The sequence below is a fragment of the Sitophilus oryzae genome, unplaced genomic scaffold, assembly GCF_002938485.1.
Source record: "Sitophilus oryzae breed Bouriz unplaced genomic scaffold, Soryzae_2.0 scaffold_1420_pilon_pilon, whole genome shotgun sequence".
Taxonomy (NCBI): domain Eukaryota; kingdom Metazoa; phylum Arthropoda; class Insecta; order Coleoptera; family Curculionidae; genus Sitophilus; species Sitophilus oryzae.
The window spans coordinates 1,676,009-1,696,409 of record NW_022146083.1 but is presented as its reverse complement, the minus strand read 5'-3'; the positions used below and the strand labels follow the sequence as shown (position 1 = coordinate 1,696,409).

The following is a 20,401-nucleotide window of genomic DNA, read 5'->3' as shown; positions in this document are numbered from 1 at the left end:
ATCAGCTTAAAATGAGGATTATATTATTCTATATCCCCTTATTTTGTTCTATATCCCAAAAATTGGCTCAGTGCACAGCTAATAGACACATTTGTTCTATATCCAAATCTAAAATCACTAATATCTTTTAAATAAAGCTTCTAAAAGTAAAATAAATACATATGTTTGATAGGTTTTTATATTACCTTTAATTTATATGTTTAATAGAACCATTTTGGTATATAGTGTTCACAGATATCCAGTTTAAACTTTAAATTTTGTTTTCTCAGTTTCATCGAAATAGTCTATAGAACAATCTTATTCTCTCTCTCTTTGGTCCGTTTCCCTGAAGAGGGATTAGTGACTATGATGTTCCTGTAGCGGTTTTTATCGTATTGTGCCAGTCCGCTCTGTTTTGAGCCATGCTGACGGTTTCATGAAGGCCTTGGCCGATTAGGTCTTTAGTTTGATCAACCCATCTCTTGGGTGATCTTCCTCGTGGTCGCTTTCCCTCTACCTTTCCCTCGACTATTAGCAGCTGCAGTGAGAGTCCGTTCTTCTAGCAATGTGACCAATATATGTCAGAAAACATCGGTTTATTTTTTTTGAGAGGCTGAGTTGTGAGTTTAGTTCTTGGAGAACTGACTCATTCGTATGATGGGCTGTCCAAGGTATACGTAGCAGACGTCTATATGCCCACATTTCAAAAGCATCTATTCGCCTGGTATCGCTTTTCTTCAGTGTCCATGTTTCCGCCCCATACGTAGCAATCGGGAAAACAAGCGAGTTCAGCAGCCTTAGTTTGGTGTTCTTAGTGATGGCTGTATCTTTCCATATCTTAGTTAATTTAGTTACGGCTGTTCTAGCCAGCGCAATTCTACGTCTTATTTCGCCTTCGCATGAGCCGCTGTTGTCGATTAGCGATCCCAGATATAAGTATTTATTAACCACCTTAAATCCAGCTATGTTTCCCACGTGAGGTTGGTTGTTGTTTTGTCGGTCCACAATCATGACAGTAGTTTTGTTAGGATTAAGTTTTAGCCCAAATTCTGTACTAGTTTCTTGGAGACGTTGCATAATAAATTCCATTTCTTCCACACTTGATGTTATGATTAGTGTATCGTCGGCATATCTTAGATTATTGATTTTCCTTCCCCCCACAGATACTCCACCTTGCCAGTTATCGAGAATATCACGCATTATGTACTCGGTATAAATATTGAACAATAGGGGTGAGAGAACACACCCCTGCCTGACACCCTTCATTGCTTGAAATCTATTTGATGTGACATCATTAATTCTTATAAGTCCGTAATTATGTTGGTATAGTTGTCGGATAAGTAGAATAAGGTGATCAGGAACCCCCATTTCCTTGAGTATTTGCCAAAGTTTTTGCCACTTGACTAGATCGAAGGCCTTAGAATAGTCGATAAAACAGAGATACATTTCTATGTTGAATTCTCGCGCTTTTTCTATTAACTGTCGTACGTTCCCTATCTGTTCTCTGGTACCCTTACCAGGCATAAAGCCAGTTTGTTCTTCTGCAATCTGTGGTAGTAGATATGGCCTGAGTCTGTTGTTAATAATCTGCAGGAGAATTTTGCATGCATGAGGAATTAAAGCAATCATTCGATAGTTATTGCAGTCTGCCGGATTACCCTTTTTATATAGTGGTATATATAGCGAGCTGCACCAGTCGTCTGGCCAAATTCCCGTCTTCCAAATCAGATTGCATATGAAATGAATAACATCAATTACCGGTTGCCCTATTGACTTTAATATCTCAGCAGCTACACCATCTATACCTGGGGCTTTATTTTTTGAGACGATTTAGGGCGTGTTCAACTTCTGATTTAAGGATCTCCGGTCATGTTCGAATTGGTTGGGACGATTATTATTATTAGAAGATTCACCATCTTCGTAAAGCTTTGTGCAGTACTTTCGCCAGACTTCAACAATACCATCCGGATCAGTAATCTTTCGACCATTTTCATCCTGTATAATTTGTGTACGTAGTTGAAACTCACGAGAGAGATATTTTACCTTATTGAATAGCTCTCTAGATTCGTTAGTTGCCGAGTGTCTTTCCAATTCTGTGCAAATCTCGTGGACGTGCTTGTTTTTATCCTGTCTACAGCTGTTTTTTATTTCTTTATTGATGTTTCTTAGTTTGTGTTCTTTGTCAAATGTTGTTGATATGACTAGGTTTCTTCTCTTTTCAAGCAAATTGATCGTATTATTCGACATCCAAGTTTTAGACTTTAATTTAATGTTTCCAGATGTGCAACTTCCTTTAACTATTTCATTTATCCAAGTCCTAGTGTCATTCCACATTTCTTGTACGTCATTTTTTAGTGTGGGCATTTTTACCGATTTCATTGTTTTCATTATTTCTTCTTTAGTAGGTACTGAATACCTTTTCGTTTTGATCAATTTCACTGCCTGTAGTTTACGATGGAACTTTGCCACTAGGATTTTATGATCTGATCCACATACCATGCCAGGTCTTGTCTTAACATTGGTAACAGATAACCGCCATCTACCGCTTATTAAGATATAGTCAATTTGATTTTTCGTTTTTTGATCGGGTGAGGTCCAAGTTGACAATCGTCTAGGGTGTTGTTTGAACATGGTATTTGTTATTGCAAGATTGTTGTCTATTGCAAATTGTATAAGTCTCTCTCCTCTGGCATTTCTGTCTCCAAGTCCGTACATTCCTATAATATTTTGTAGGTTGTTATTGTCAGCTGACTTTCCCACCTTGGAGTTGAAATCACCTAGAATGACTAGGGGTTCCTTTTTGGGTGTGGCTGATACTAGTTGTTCTATTTCTTGATAAATATCCTCAACTTGTTTGTCATCTGCGTCAGTTGTAGGCATATATACCTGAATAAGATGCATGTTAGTAGGTTTTGTACGGATGGTGACTTTAATAATGCGGTCACTAATGGTTTGGTAACTGTCCACGTATTGTACCATTCTTTTGTTAACCACAATGGCTACTCCATTCTGGCTTGCATTGTCTGAGCCCGACACGAAAATCCGATGTTCAGCAGTTGTAAAGTGTCCCTTACCTTTCCAGTGTGTTTCCGACAAACCACATATATCCATCTCTGCTGTCATCAGCTCACGCTCCAATATTTGAAGTTTCCCTACGCTCAGGAGTCCTCGGACATTCCACGTACCAATATTTATCTTGGATTTCTGAGGAAGCTTGTTGTTTTTTCCAGTAACTCGATATGCAGACAAAGCCTGGTCACCTACGTTTGTCTGCTCGGTTGCTAATTTCACACTTGATGGCCCGAACCCAGTCAAGCGCCGGTCGCTACTCGGATCGCATGGCAACCATATACCATTGTCACGTAACATCATAGTGTTCATGGGATAATAATCAGGTGGTTTTCCCTTGCCTGCCTGATCCTATGCCGTTGGCTCATACTCGTCATCGTATAGCTCATCCGCCTTTTGAGATCATTTCTGCTCTCAAGGGCAAGAGAGTGCCCTAGTTTGCTAATCTTATTCTAGGGGGACGAATTGTCGACACGAAGTTGCACGAATGGGCTTTGATTGTTTCAGTTTTGAACTTTTGTCAGCAACTGTCTGTTTTTTTTTTTTAATTTTGACTGCTTCGAATATCTTGGTTATAAAATTGAATGTCAAATTTTCAGTCAACGGCTATATCTCACTTTTTGTAGTTAAGAGCTGAGTTGTAAGACTCTCAGCATTTTTTTATATTTTATGATTTCGATGAGACTCTTTTTATACGACCAGATACGTGCGAGCTATATTTCCAAATCCAAAAGTCCGAAATATTGAATTCGATATCCTCTCGAGATTCTCCCTTATATTTCCCCCTCTGCTCGTCTAGCCATAAATCGAGCTATATATACTTTTTAACTTATTGTCGCCCGTACCTGAGGACGAGCGTTTTCTTTTTCCACCGCATATGCGATTCTGGCGGGCTTCGGATTTGTATTATGAGAAGATATTTTCGAAATAAGCCAAATGGAGTATTCTCACGACGAAAATTGAATATTCGTAAAAACGTCGTCGTACGGAAATATGTATATTTATTCTCGAAGTGGAAGTTTAAGTAGACGTAATAATGTAATTGAATTTCTCGTAAAGTCGATGGTGGAATAACAAGTATTTCTATTTGTCGAAACTTCTCTAAGGATTTTTCTTCGATAGAAAATACTCGAATTCAAGTAGAAATGAGTTATGTGAAACAAATATACAGTCAGGGGAAAAATTATAAAAATAACGTAATAGAGATTTGTTAGAACTTGGTAACGGTATTTTTTATTAGATAAAATACCATTGTAATGGACAAACGTGTCCTAATGGACGAACTCAACAATGAGTTGCTTGTTTCTTTCCTCTTTTTGCTTTATAGAATAATTTTGATGCTATACCGGGTGTTGCATCGTCGAGCGGGACATAGGAAATCCCATGTAAATTTTAATGGGGTCAATTATTGGCTTCCCTAATTATTCTAGAGAATAATTCTATTTAGGTTTATTGAAAAGTACTAAAACCCACATTCAAAAGAATAACTTTACGAGTTATCGCCGATTTCTTTTTAAATATTTTTACTTTCTTATGGCCCTGTATTTACTTATGAGCACCAGTCAAGGTAAAAGACAACTGTTAAATGAAGTTATCATTTCAGAAATTACACTACCGAAGAAAAAGTATTGATGATTAAATGGTATTATCAAGAAAATAGTTATCAAAAGGTGTCGGACATGTTTGCTGCTCTGTATCCGAATATACCGATACCTGGAAAATCTACAATCGCAAGGAATAACCAGAGATTTGAGACCAAAGCTACCCTAATAAGTAACTGCAGATGTGAAGCAAGGCAGGAACAAAGAGAAGATGCAAGAAATGATACCGACTTGGAAGTTTTATTGTGCGTGGAAGAGAACGATGGAAAGATCAGCACAAGAAAACTTGAGGATGAAATAGGAATAGATCACACTACAGCGTTTCGAATTTTGAAACGACATAAATACTATTCCTTCAAATATGAAAAGCACCCAGAGCTACGAGATGGGGACGCAAAATGTTGATATTTTGGTGAATGTTTGAAACACCCTGTGAAGTACGTTAACAACGCAAATAATTTAAAAATCATTTTATTATTAAAGTGTATCTTTTCTCGATATTGAAATCGTTATTGTCTTATTCAAAAACGAATATCTCCAACAAAAATAAAGCTATTGAGATGAATCAAAAAATAAACTATCGGGAAAAGACGCACCTAGACGATAAAGTAATTTTTAAATTCCTTGCATTGTTACCATATTCTACAGGGTATTTGAAACTTTCATCAAAATATCAACACTTTTTCATAATTCAATAATATATGATGCACTTTTTATTTTTATTTTTGTTATTAACTCTTTATATTCATATTTTATTCCTTATTCTACCACATTATTTACCGAAATAATATTACTATTCCAAACACTGTAACGCTAACACAAATTAGTTGTTTCTTTCTTCGAACAGAACTATCAAATTCTTTACAATACTCATAACTCATTCACGACCGAACAGCTTTAAAGCTTTACATTAGTTATTTCTCTTGCTGTTGCGTGACTATCGAAGCTGCTGTTTTATTAGAAACTTTACGTTTTTAACTCCCACCTCTAAAATTCGAATGACTTGCGGTAATTAGAGGTAATGCACTTTGAATGTTAAACGTGGAAATCGTTATAAGGATCTTAATACCTTGATGTTTCATGTTTAATAACTGTATTTAAATTCCGTATGCTTTCAGTAACTGTAAATTTGCATATTATATTTATTCATAAAACGTCAGAAAACCTAATTTTGATATAAAATTTAATAGAGCTCAGTTATAACTGATAACAAGAAACAAAGAAACAACCATATTATGCATTAAAAATAAATAAATGTTTGAATTAGAGAACATAAAGATGATTACTTTATATATATATAGATAGATAGTAGATTTTACCAGTGCAAATATTATCAGAGTCAGATGGTAGTGCTTACTTACTTACTTCCATTACTCGCTGACGAGTATTTGACACTGTGAGGTTCTCTCCATTTTTGAGAACGCTTACAGACGCCGAGATGCCTTGGTACGGTTCTCGGGCGCCACCCTCAAAGTTTATAGTGTTTGACAGACCACTAGTGCCAGTACGGGTAGCTTTTATACAGTGGAGATACCAGGGAGTGATGAGATGAAAAGAAAATAAAACACACAATTAACTACAACGTAACACTAGGTTTTTATTTAATCAATTAATTATGTATAACAAGAATCAAAGAGAGTTTACGTTCTCGAATTGTAACAATAATAAAATAAAATAAATGTTTAGTACCTCGTAAAGCAAAATTTACTATAACAACCGTGTACCGCTAGAGTTCTGATCGATTATTCCCAATACGCAACTCTCTGACTGACTCTATCACTTGAACACAAGACGCGTTCCCGAAGTGACGTTCCGTTAGACAAGAGGACGCGAGTTCCAGATCGGCGTCGAAGTTAGCGGCGTCCTAATCACAGACACGTAGGTACCAGAGCAACAGACTCTACCACGACGCGACTCTCTAAACGGCGGCGACGTCGTTACAGGCGTCCCGATGGTCAAAGCTACGTATTTATCGGAGCGGTGTCCTTTTTGACAGCGAAATACGGACCCCGGATCGGCTTCGAGGTTAAAAGCGTCCCGTGACACACACACGCGTATCCTGGATCGATCGCGAAGTTAACAGCATCCCGTTGGATACACAAACGCGAGTCCTGGATCGATCGCGAAGTTTACAGCGTCCCGTGGGATACACAAACGCGAGTCCTGGATCGACCTCGAAGTTAACAGCGTCCCGTTGGATACAGACGCGAGTCCCGGATTGACGTTGAGGTTTGCGACGCCTCGGCGATTTGTACGCCGTTCGGATGAGCGCAGCCCGCACACACACCGCCCGGTCAGGACAGCCTAGGGAATTCAACAATCGAAACACTAATGAAGTTCATTACAATAATAATACAATAAAATCATTGACTGTTATTATTAAAAGAAAATGAAGTCCCTATTATTCTAGTATACAAAACAAACAAAACAACGCTTTATTGTGCAAAAAGCCAAAACAGCTTCATCGACAAAGCACTCACAAACAACAAAATCACAAAAAAATACAAACAACAAAAAATACACAATACAAATAATACAATTCAAAAAAATTTAAGTCTTTAAAATTACAAAAAGAATATACATGGACAATTTTAGAACAGTACGCAGGAAATAAATATAATTTTAAAATTATAGAATATTAAATACTTGACCTTTGACCAGTGTGTGAGATGATCAAAATTTTAAAATTCAAAATTGTTCATAATCAAACATCAACAAAAAAGTCGTTTACCGCATATAGGGCTCTCTCCAGTAGGTATGATTTTAGAGCCTTGCGAAATGCGGGAAAGAATGAAAGCGATTTGATATTCAAAGGCAGATGATTGTACATTTTTTTTGGCATTGTACAGTATTGATCCCTTAACTAGTTCTGAGCTCGGGGTTGGCAGATAAAGATCGTGCTCTGCATTCCTAAGTGGATAGTTATGAGATGGCCTTTCGGGAATAGCAGATATGTGCTTGCGGATTAAGCAAACGGATTCAAAAATGAATAAAGAAGGAAGAGTCAGTATTTTCAAATTTTTAAAGAAATTCTGGCAGTGACTTCTACTGTTCAGTCCCAATAAATATCGAACTGCTCTCCTTTGAAGTATGAAAACACGATCAAATTTTGTTGCGCAGCAAGTACCCCAGAATGGAAGGGCATAACGAAGATGTGACTCCAAAAGGGCATAATAGGCTATTCTAGAGGTTGATAAGTTAAGTTCCTTAGAAACTGATCTTAGCGCAAAACAGGCAGCGCTTAGTTTCTTTGATAGAGCTTCAATGTGAGAGTCCCATTTTAACGAGTTGTCTACAAGAAGTCCTAAGAATTTCACAGAGTCCACGACGTCAATAGTAGTGTTATTAAGTACAAAAGGTTGTATAGTACTTTTATATGACAAAACTTTAGTTTTTGATAGGTTGAGGCATAGGAGATTAGAATCGCACCAAGACTTAATGGTGCGTAAGTCATTGGATATAGTATCATATAGCGCCGCAACATCTGGGCCGCTCCAAGTGAAACTAGTATCGTCCGCAAAGAGGCAGATTTTACCGCTAATGTCCAGATTTGCAATGTCGTTGATAAACACCAGAAACAAAATAGGGCCAAGTACTGAACCCTGAGGGACACCACATTCTATAGGCTTACAAGAAGACATAGACGTATCAATCCTCACAAGCTGCCTTCTGTTGCCAAGATATGACTTAAGCCATTCGAGCGGCACTCCCCTGAAACCATAGTATTGCAATTTGTTAATTAAGATATTATGATTTACACAATCGAAAGCCTTAGAGAAATCACAGAAAATTGTAGCTGTAGAGTGATGGTTATTCAGGCTAGAGTATACATTATTAAAAAGGTCGAACATAGCATCATTTGTGCAACTGTTACTTAGAAATCCAAATTGATGGGTAGTAAGTATTTTATATTTAAGGAGAAAGATAGAAACCTTTTTTTAACCAATCTTTCAATGATCTTAGATAATGTGGGCAGGAGTGCAATTGGGCGATAGTTCGAAGCTTCATCTTTATCACCTCCTTTATACAGAGGAATAATTATTGCTGTCTTAAGACAGTTTGGAAAAACTCCTTTTTGGAATGACTCGTTAATTAAAGTAGTAAGATGGTTTAATGTGCATTCAGGAAGTTCAGAGAACATTTTGAGAGTAAGCCCATCAGTCCCAGATGAGGATTTGTTTTTAATACTATTAATTGTACTACGGAGCTCATCTAATACTACGGGCGTGAGGAAGAAACTGTGTAAATTCTCATTTGCTTTAGGGAGATATGAAAGTGAATCATGGGAAGGAGTTATGGTGTTCACTAAATTTTTAGCCACATTAACAAAGTAAGTGTTTAAATCTTCAGGTGAATTAAAGACTGTGCCAGACGAAGAAGTCTTATTCCTTAAGTCATTTACAATAGCCCAAGTCTCCTTAGCGACATACCGGCTTTGGCTAGCCTCGCATTATAATAAATGTCCTTGGCAGCTTTCATAGTCTTACGATAAACCTTTCTATAAAGTTTCACGTAATTATGAAAGAAGACGCTGTCCGTGAATTTCTTAAGGTGAGATAATGAGCGCATATTCTTTGCAGATATACGCAAGCCTGTAGTAGACCAGGGTATACCTTGTTTACTTTTGATAGGCCCAAGAGGAAATGCCTTGTACGCCAGATTAGACAAGGTATCCATAAATCTAGAAAATTCGGAATCGACGTCAGCCGAGAGGACAACCCACTCTGTTGTTAGACATAGGTGGTGAAAATTTAGAAAATTTTCATCCGAAAAAATGCGGTCCAATTTGCGCGAGGTATTTTTGCATTTGGATTTTAGCAAAAACCTTGTCAATACTGCCTCATGATCAGAGAAACCCGAGTGAAGGACTCTACAGTCAACGAATTCCGGGTCAAAAGACGACACGACATAGTCTATAGTACTAGAGCCAGTTTTAGTTATTCTAGTTGGTGAGTCAACATGCATGAGTATACCAAAAGAATGAAAAATGGACTGGAGAGACTCCTTAGCTGCACACACACTGGAAAAGTCAATATTCAGATCGCCACACAAAATTAATTTACTTTTTATAGGTAGGGATTCAAGCAAGCTTAGCAATTTTTGACTGAAACTATAATATTAATTAACACAATATACAGGGTATCCCAGGAATGAGTGCAGAAATTTTTATGAACTTCATTACAACACACATCAGAAGATTGTTACGCAAGGTGTTTCCTTTCATGAGCTTTTCGGTGACTGAAAAGCCCGATACGTGATGTTATCTCTCTTCCGCACTCCGGACATTCAAAAATCTCATTACTTTGTTATCTCTTTTTTTGGGTTCTCGCTGTTAACTGAGTTTGCAATTGTTCTCCATTGCGTTCTATAGTGCGTTGCTTCCTCCCACTGATTCTCCGTGCTTATCTCCTTTAAGTTTTCATGGAAAATATCCTTGTACCTTTTGATTTGTCTCCACCCGGTTTTTTGTTACCGTCTACAAGTTCACTGTAAAGTAGAGATTTCGGTAGGGGGTTTTCTTGCATTCCGCATACGTGACCAGGCTATCTTAAGCGGGATTTGGTAATCACGGCTTCAGCGCTCTCGCAACTACCTTTTTCAAAGACCGACACATTTGAGATATTGTGGTACCACTGGATTCTTAACAGTTGTCTAAGATGGCTCCTTGTGAGCCTTCCTTAAATCAACTAAGTGAATTTTAATCAGTTATATCAAATAAATCATGGCTTGTTTCTTTTGTGCGTGTGTAGGCGTCAGAATAATAAACCGTTACATGTCGGAATATATTAGGAGAGCAGGCGTCACCCGTTCCCTGTAATGTCGTCATTTCCATGATCATGAATAATGATTTTCCTATCCATTTGCCTCTATGTATATTCATGGAGATGTGTAACGGTGTTTGGTTTAAACAAGGAGGGAGATGGACAAACAAAATGCAGTTCTGGTTGATTGGATTGTATTTATCCTTTTAGGATTAAATCTATTAAAATCAATAATAGTATACGGGATGTTTCTAAAAAAATAAAATTCTTTCACAAATTTTTGATGTAAAAATACCTATCCAAAAAAATCCTTATGGTTTTTTCGCCACTGCACTGCAAGAAAAATCTAACAAAATAAAATAGTTATTTTTTGTAAACACTTCTACGTTAAATCTAAATAGACGCTGCTTGTCAGAAGTTGTGTTAACAGTAATAAAAATTTGAAAAAACAAAGAAAAAAATGCTTAACGTTTCGGAAAGTTTTCTCTTTCCGTCGTCGGAAGCAAAAAAATATAAAGAATCAAGAAAAAAACTATTTAAAATATTTAAATTGAACTATTCGAGAACACTTTACTTTTTAAAACAGATACGTCTACAAGAAATCGTTGACGTTCTGTTAAAATGACATTTTATTAAGTTAAACTTCAAAATTAAAAAATAATTACTTAATAAGGTAAAACCAAAAAGCCCAAACTTTCTGTATGATTATTTTTAAATTTCACGTATGTTATGTTTATTTATGTAATGTTCTTTAAAATCGAAGAAGCGATTGCCATACATTACTAACATCTACAGATGCATGAGCAATACATTTATTTTTATTAGATTGAATTAAAAAAGCCTCTTTTATTTTTCTTTTAGAGGCTATCGCTTCTTTCATTATAATTTTGGCGTTATTAAAATTTATTCTGTGCCCTGTGTCCCACGAATGCTGACAAATCTTAGATTTATGAAAATCTCCCTTTCTTAAATAATCTTTATGTTCTTTAATTCTAACATTTAAGGGTCTAGATGTTTCACCAATGTAACATTTATCGCATTCACAGGGTATTTGGTATATTACATTTTTTGTTTGTTGTTCTGTATTCATTGGTTTAGTATGTGATAAAATTGATCTAAGTGTATTTTGTGTTTTGAAAGATGTTTGTATGTTATATAAAAAAATAAAAAAAATAAATTGCGATAAATTTTACATTGGTGAAACGTCTAGACCCTTAAATGTTAGAATTAAAGAACATAAAGATTATTTAAGAAAGGGAGATTTTCACAAATCTAAGATTTGTCAGCTTTCATGGGACACAGGGCAGAGAATAAATTTTAATAACGCCAAAATTATAATGAAAGAAGCGATAGCCTCTAAAAGAAAAATAAAAGAGGCTTTTTTAATTCAATCTAATAAAAATAAATGTATTGCTCATGCATCTGTAGATGTTAGTAATGTATGGCAATCGCTTCTTTGATTTTAAAGAACATTACATAAACAAACATAACTTACGTGAAATTTAAAAATAATCATACAGAAAGTTTGGGCTTTTTGGTTTTACCTTAAGTTTAACTTAATATAATGTCATTTTAACAGAACGTCAACGATTTCTTGTAGACGTATCTGTTTTAAAAAGTAAAGTGTTCTGAAATAGTTCAATTTAAATATTTTAAATAGTTTTTTTTCTTGATTCTTTATATTTTTTTGCTTCCGACGACGGAAAGAGAAAACTTTCCGAAACGTTAAGCATTTTTTTCTTTGTTAGGCAAATTTTTACTACTGTAAACACAACTTCTGACAAGCAGCGTCCGTTTAGGTTTAACGCAGAAGTGTTTACAAAAAATAACTATTTTATTTTGTAGATTTTTCTTGCAGTGCAGTGGCGAAAAACCCATAAGGATTTTTTTGGATAGATGAATCCGCCACGTAGGTATAGACATTTTTTGTAAAAATACCTAATCGTGTCCTGTGAAACTTCTCACTAACAGCTATTAAATTAAAGGATTCAAAGGGCATGTTTAAAAAAGTGTAGTTCGAAATATTGAAAAAGTAATAAATTAAAAAAATATTTTTTACGTGTAACAAATAGTTTTTTACATGTACAAAATAGTTTTTTGCTTGTAAGAAATATTTTTTTACGTATAACAAATAATTGAATAGGCGAAAAATTGAAAAATAATAAAAATAGTTTTTTACGTGTAACAAATAGTTTTTGACACGTAATAATTTGATTCACTTTCACAAATACACGACGGGTCACTACGTGTTTTTAAGCCTTTACCACTAGCTCGTGTGTCACGGCTTTGAATTCTTACTCCCCGCGCGCGTAGAGAAGCTTTTAATAATAATAATAATAAATAACTTTATTGTACAAAAAGCCAAAATAGCTTCATCGACAAAGCAAATACATGGACATTGCAGAACACAAAAAAAGCGTACCTATCAATAAAATTTTACAATAGGAAAATTGTAAATGGATATAATCATTTAAGAGTAATAAAATATTAAACACTAGACTTGTAACCAGTGTGTGATATGATCAAAATTTTAAAATTTTCAAAATTGTTCATGATTAAACATCAACAAAAAAGCCTTTTACCGCATATAGGGTTCTCTCCAAAGCAGAGTTTTACGAAAGGCGGGAAAGAATGAAAGCGACTTGATATTCAAAGGCAGATGATTGTACAGGGTGTCCCATTTTATTGGAAATCATACGGTATCTCCGTTATTCGTGAAGATAGAAGGGTGCGGTTTGCACAAACCTGTGCCAATTTTTTGTCAAACGGAAGATGCTGTCAACAAAATTTTCATAGTCCTCTTCGTTTCTGAGCTATAGGGTCTTTTTGAAAATTTTGTAATTTCGGACAGCCCCCGTATCGCCGTTATTATGGATGATATCGAGAAGGTGAAAACTGATCCTTGTAGAACTTTTTACGTAGAATACAGTGGCGTACTCTGTTTTTCTACGAAAAAAATATTTTTTTCAATATGATCTAAAGTTTTGTTTTTTCAAATGTAACACCCTGTATATTTATAAATCAGATGATCGGCTTTGCTATGAGCTTCTCAAAAATATATATCACTCTATATTTATTTTCACTACTTTACTTTCAATATTTAAAATATATCATTTTCTTATTAGTAGGCCGTGATAAATAACAAAAAATCAAAATGGTATTTATGAAAATAGTCATACCCATATTAAAATTTTCTTTGGAATTAATATATTTTACTTTTGAACTGTTACCACTGAATCTCTGAATATATTTTTATTTTTTTTATAACGGAGATGGGTTTGCAAATATCTAAAAGTTTGCATTATTATCATTTTCCAGGTGTTCGACATTGTATTAGTTGACACGATATATGTATTTCATATTTCAAAAATCTCTAATATGGGAGTCATTGGTTCCAATTCATTGATTTGAGAAATAATAATTTAACAAAATTCTAATATTTTCGTTGTAAATTAAGTTGTGAGGGGGTGACCCATCTTGCTGAAAGTATATTTCACGTAAATTAGCTAAAGGAATATTTAAAAGTTCCGATACGATAGCTTCCAAGATTTACAAATAGCGGTAGAGAGTTAAGTTTTCCTAATATATAAAGAATTTATTAGTGGCTCTCATAATAAAAGAAGAGGCAGATAGCAGTATACTTTTAATAAGTCTCTAGTTTCTTTTATTATCAATCATGTCCTACTAATAAATATGATCTTTTAATATTTTTTTTAAAATATTGCAGTAAATAGTGAAAATAAATACGGAGTGATATATAGTTTTGAGAAGCTTATGGCAAGCCAGATCATATAATTTATAAATATACAGGATGTTCCAATAAAAAAAATATATCTTTAGTTTATATCTTAAAAAATATTTTTTTTCTAGAATAACAGACTACGCCACTGTATTTTACGTAAAAAGTTCTACAATAAACAGTTTTCACCGTCTCGATACCTTTAACAATAACAGAGATACAAGGAGTGTCCCAAATTGCAAAAAATCAATTCAAAAAGACGCTGTAGCTCAGAAAAGACGAGGGCTATGAAAATTTTGTTTACGGCATCTTCCGTTTGACAAAAAAGTGGCATACGTTTGTGCAAACCGCATCTTTCTATCTTCACTAATAACGGAGATACCGTATGATATCAACCAAAATGGAACACCCTGTACATTTTTTTGCCATTGTACAGTATTGATAAAGATCGTGCTCCGCATTCCTATGTGGATAGTTGTAAGGATTAAGCAAACGGATTCAAAATGAATAAAGAAGGAAAAGACAGTATTTTGAAATGTTTAACGAAATTCTGGCATTGAGCTCTACTGTTCAGTCCCAATAAATATCGAACTGCTCTCTTTTGAAGTTTGACAATATGATCAAATTTTGTTACATAACAAGTACCCCAAATTGGAAGGGCATAACGAAGATATGATTCAAAAAGGGAATAATAGGCTATTCCAGAGGTTGATAAGTTAAGTTCTTTAGAAACTAATTTCTTTGATAAAGCTTTGATGTGGACTTGCCCATTTTAACGAGTTGTCTACAACAAGTCCTAAGAATTTCACAAAGTCCACGACGTCAATAGTGGTGTTATTAAGTACAAAAGGTTGTATAGTACTTTTATATGACAAAACTTTAGTTTTTGATAGGTTGAGGTATAGGAAATTAGAATGGCACCAAGATTTAATGATGAGTAATTCACTGGATATAGTATTATATTATAGTACCGTAACATCTGGGCCGCTCCAAGTGAAACTTGTGTCGTCCGGAAAGAGGCAGATTTTACCGCTAATGTCTAGATTCGCAATGTCGTTGATAAACACCAGAAAAAAAATAGAGCCAAGTACTGAATCCTGAGGGACACCACATTCTATAGGCTTACAAGAAGACATAGACGTATCAATCCTCACAAGCTGCCTTCTGTTGCCAAGATATTACTTAAGCCATTCGAGCGGCACTCCCCTGAATTTATAGTATTGCAATTTGTTAACTAAGATATTATGATTTACACAGTCGAAAGCTTTAGAGGAATTACAGAAAATTGTAGCTGTTGAGTGATGATTATTCAGGCTGGAGTATACATTATCAAAAAGGTCGAACATTACATCATTTGTGCAACTGTTACTTAGAAATCCAAATTGATGGGTAGTAAGTACTTTATGTTCAAGGAGTAAATGTAGGCAGGAATGCAATTGGGTGATAGTTTGAAGCTTGATCTTTATCTCCTCCTTTATGCAGAGAAATAATTATTGCTGTCTTAAGGCAGTTTGAAAAAAAAACCTTTTTGGAATGACTCGTTAATTAAAGTAGTAAGATGGATTTCACTTCACAATATGTTTAGTTCTTTAAAGTTTGATGCCTTCTAACGGACAAACAAAGCACTTTTACATAGAAATAAATTGTATTCAATGAACTACGGAATATAAGGACACAACGTATAAGAATTTCAAAACTACTACAATTTATTTGGTAATTAGTCTGTTAAAATATAATTATATATAAGCAGAATATATTCAAAATAGAACGGAAACACAAACCCGCTTTCCTTCTTAACGATCTAATTACAATACAAAAGAAATGTATAATATCGTTCTAGGTCTTTCGCATTGTGGCAATTTAAATTTTAAAGCGGCTCTAAATTTAAGTGTACCTCGGTCGGTGGGTCGCGTATATTCCGGCACAGTTTAATTTGCCCTGTTTTGAGGAAGTTATAAAAGTTGCTCCTCCGGTAGAGGGCGGGCCCCGTTGCAGGAAAATTAAAACAGTAAAACGGCATAGAAAATCCGACGAAAGCGAGCGGTATAATTTAATTAGATTTTTTCGAGTTTGCCGGTCGTTAAATCGTTGTTAAAATTCAATAAAAAGGCAGAATTAATCAGAAAAAATAATATTAACTAAATTAGATTAGTAAAATGATAATATTTTTTAATAGTTCTATGTCCACGGAATATTGGGACATTCTGTATAATTGTATAAATACAGATACTGTTAAAAATCTTTGTTAATTTCACTACTTTCGTAGTTTCATTTCTCTCGGTTCATAAGGACAAATTATTTGAAAAAAAAAAAATTTTCTAAATATGCTAATGAGCCCCATCCTCGTTCCATTTGAAAAAAAAAATCAGATATGATTAAAAATACGATTTGGTCATGTTTTAACCGGCCAGGACATGACAGTAAAAACACTAGACGATCAAATATATTTTTCCAAGGTTTTTTGATTAAAAATTTGTGTTTTTAACACAGTCATGACACCTTAGAGTGAAATTTAAAATACGATTTTTTTAAGCGAAAATGTCAAAAGTTGACATATGATATGTCGTTCTATTCAGAGTGTCGTTTTCTATCGAATAAAGTAAAAATATACCGAGAGTGGCATTTAAAAATCATATGTTGTAGTCATTTCCGGTGAGAGAGGAAGTGGACGAAAAAATTGAATAGGTCAATCAATCCTAGTTTATGTCATATACTAACATAGCAAATCTCGTTTTTTATCTGAAGAAATAAAAAAGAGCCACATTTGAAACGCACCCAATGTAAACATTTTTTTCATAACTCAGTTGTATGTGATACGCTTTTATTTGTATTAACATTATAAATATTAGTAGTGGGAACTATCGAATGAATACTATCAAAACATTCGATAGTTGCAATTCATTCGAATAATTCGATAGCTAGTAAAAAACATTCGTTGAAAACTATTCGAATAAAAATTATCGAATAGATGCGTCATCTGCCTTGAAATATTGTATTCTAGTAATTCGGCAGCAAAAACCATTCATTTAGAAAATTCATTCATTTATGAAATTCATTTATTCGTCAGGATCGATTATAATAAAATATTAACTGGATTTTAGTTGTCGCCCGGCGACGTAGGTTTCTTTCCGAGAAACCCGACAGCGGTCGGTGGCAATGCTATGAAAGAAGCCGGCATCTTTGATTTTTTGCGGAGTCATAAAGATAAGGACACATTATTTTTTTATTGAGGTGCTAGTATTTACACAGAAAATACATTATGAAGGGCGCTGTTGCCATATATCGGTATTAGTTGATATTAGCAAAGAATATTATTGTTTGTCTTTAGTTAGTTAGGGATAGTATGTCTATATATTTTGCATTTTTTTTATTAATATTCTGTTGTTACACTGCAATAATACTTGTTATTTTGGATGTAGGAAAATAATTTTAAATGTTTTTAAGCAAAGACTGGTTTAATAAAAATAATAATAACAGTAATAATTTGTTATACCTATTAACAACAAAATTTAAAATAATTTAATATAAACATTTTTTTTACGTAGTAGCAAAATACGAACAACAAATTAGATGTCAAAATTATTTATATTAGATCCTATTTAAAAATAATATAGTCTTTAAATTTTTTGGCAACGTTGGTTTATTAAATAATAATAATTACAGAACTAATTTGTTATATTAACAACAAGCTTTAAAATCATGAAATATAAACATTTATTAATTTTCTAAGTATGCAGTGTAATGGAAGGAAAATATAAATAAAAAATTAGAAAACAAAATTATTTATATTAGGTACTTTATATTACTATTTAAAAATAATATTTACTTTTACTGGCATTTACTTTAAAAAATAAATGAAATATTTCTTCGCAAAAAACTACATGTAAGAGAATTAGCATAAACAAAATACAAACATCGTTAACTTTTTTTTTAAATTGGCACGTGTAAAACTTTCAATTTAATTTTCTCACCCCATAGTTTGAATTCAATAACCATTTACTTAACCACATTACTTAAATATGATTATTAAGTTCAACTAATTCATATTATTAAAACATCTAAAATACAAATATGTATTTTTAAAATTAATTTTAAGTTCATCTCATCTCTCCTAAAAATTGCTATTTCTCAAAATTTCCCATTAAAAAATAGACCATATATACCATATAAAATAAAATAATTGAGAGATCGGGCTACGGAAAATCACACAAATTTTCGGAAAAATTTTGACACCTGCACACACACACAATCGTCAATTAAAAAAAAACTACTATTTTAGTTTTTTAAATATTTTAATAAACGCAAAAATCGCACAGTATTTATAAGGTGAAGTTATAAAAATTTGGAAGAACTAATAATGCACTGACGCACACAAAAATCAAACGAATAGTAAATTTCATTTATCAAAAGCATTCGATAGTCGTGGTTCAACGATAACCATTTAGTTGCACGGCGAGGTTGTCACAGATGCTTTAGTATATAAATGAATGAATGATTTTATTCGAATAAAACCATTCGATAGTTGAAATCACTCATTCAGTAACCATTCGATAGTCTAATTCATTCGATAGTTCCCATCGCTAATAAATATTATATAAATAAAGATGTTTAATATTGACTATAAACGTTTGATAGGTAATTGATTATTGGATAACATTTTCTAAAATAACTTACTTTATTATTATTATTATAACTGATTAAAATAACTGAGTTGATTTTACATGAGGTCTCACAACTTTTGATAGTGGAACAAATTTGTTGCAAAACATTAAATGTTTTGCAACAAATTTAATGTTCTTTTGTCACAATTATAACACCAAAAAAACCTTAAAATTATTTTTTAAGGTTTTTTTGAAAAAATTCGAAATATTCAACTTTTTCGTAAAAAAACTCATTGACATGTTTTTGGGGTCGAAATATACTACTCCTAAAAATAGATGCTATAATATACGAAAATCAAAAAAAACTAAATTGTTGCTTTTATTTCACTATAAAAAACCCACAAAATGATCCGTTAAAATACAACACCACGGTCCAAACATTGACACGGAAATGGTTTATAGTGTGTACTCGAAAGGCACATAATTATACGGATAGAGGGACATAATTAATGTCTCATTTTCCACGCGAGCAAATTATTAAATGTTATTTCTAGTTTTGCCGGTGATGCCGCTTCGAACGGGGTTAGTTCCGCATCGATGCACAATGAAATTTCGATATTTTAACGCATTTTAGTTCACACTTAAATAGGTTTTATATTATAACTAGCTTTTTCCCGCTGGGACTATTAAAAACCGACATTCCCAATTTCATAGATCTGCGCAGAATAGCAAACTTTTAAAACCGATTTTGTCAAAATTTCACCCTCTTAAGGCGCGGTCTCTTAAGTTATAAATAAATAACTTTTATCTAACAAATAACCATCTAAAAGATAATCAATCTAGAGCCTGATATCTATAGGATATAACATTTGGGTATTTTCATACAAAATAATCCAATAGATAACAATTTGGAGGACGGCCGCCTATGGACTGGTAGACACTCCGTAGAGAAAGTGTTGCCAATATAAGATATCTGAAATTAAGATGGTTATATATGAAAAATCGATACAACAGACAGAGACAGAAACTCGGAATTTCAAATCGTTAGATTAAAAAGTGAGGTTATTGTTCAGTTGTCAAAAGATCGTCAAAATGAAAATGAAAACAATCAAATTCAACTAAAATATATTTTGTGTTCAACTCGAACTAGTCCTATTATGGTATAGGCTATTTAAATTTACCTTTATGGAAAAAGGGAAAGATAATTCAATTTCAGCAGTGGTGGTGGTGCAATAGATCTATTGATGGAATGCGATTTATAAGAAATTAAAACAAGAAAAAATAATCTGTAAGTAATTTATAGTTTAATTACATGATATTACTGTTATATTTATTATATTAACATTTTAGTACAATTGATAATAGAAAATATGGAAGAAGCTGGTGAAGTGCAAGCAGAGATTTATAAACCAATCCTAAAACCACCATCTGGTAAGTTATAAATATTGAAAATTAAAAATAGCATAAGACTGTTAGTAATAACAAATATGTTGTTCTAGGGCTTCTCATAGTAAAGAAATAGGTAGGATAGCATCAATGATAGTAATTAAGGTGAGTTTTTATTTTATAAAATAGATAAATGCACTTATACTTTTGTCTTAATAATAATAAATGAATAGTACCTATAATAATTGTTACATTTACACATTA

General features: G+C 33.5%; 1 protein-coding gene across 1 annotated transcript; it reads right to left on the bottom strand.

Annotated features, from left to right (window-relative positions):
* Positions 1 to 1,809: 1,809 nt before the first annotated feature.
* Positions 1,810 to 3,351, bottom strand: LOC115876220 (craniofacial development protein 2-like). The gene has a single exon (XM_030891920.1). The coding sequence runs from the start codon at positions 3,349 to 3,351 to the stop codon at positions 1,810 to 1,812; it is 1,542 nt and encodes a 513-aa protein (XP_030747780.1).
* Between the last annotated feature and the right edge of the window lie 17,050 nt (positions 3,352 to 20,401).

What these genes read in the sequence shown, in the direction of transcription:
- LOC115876220 (XM_030891920.1), bottom strand. Translation starts at nt 3,351, where the DNA reads ATGATGTTACGTGACAATGGTATATGGTTGCCATGCGATCCGAGTAGC.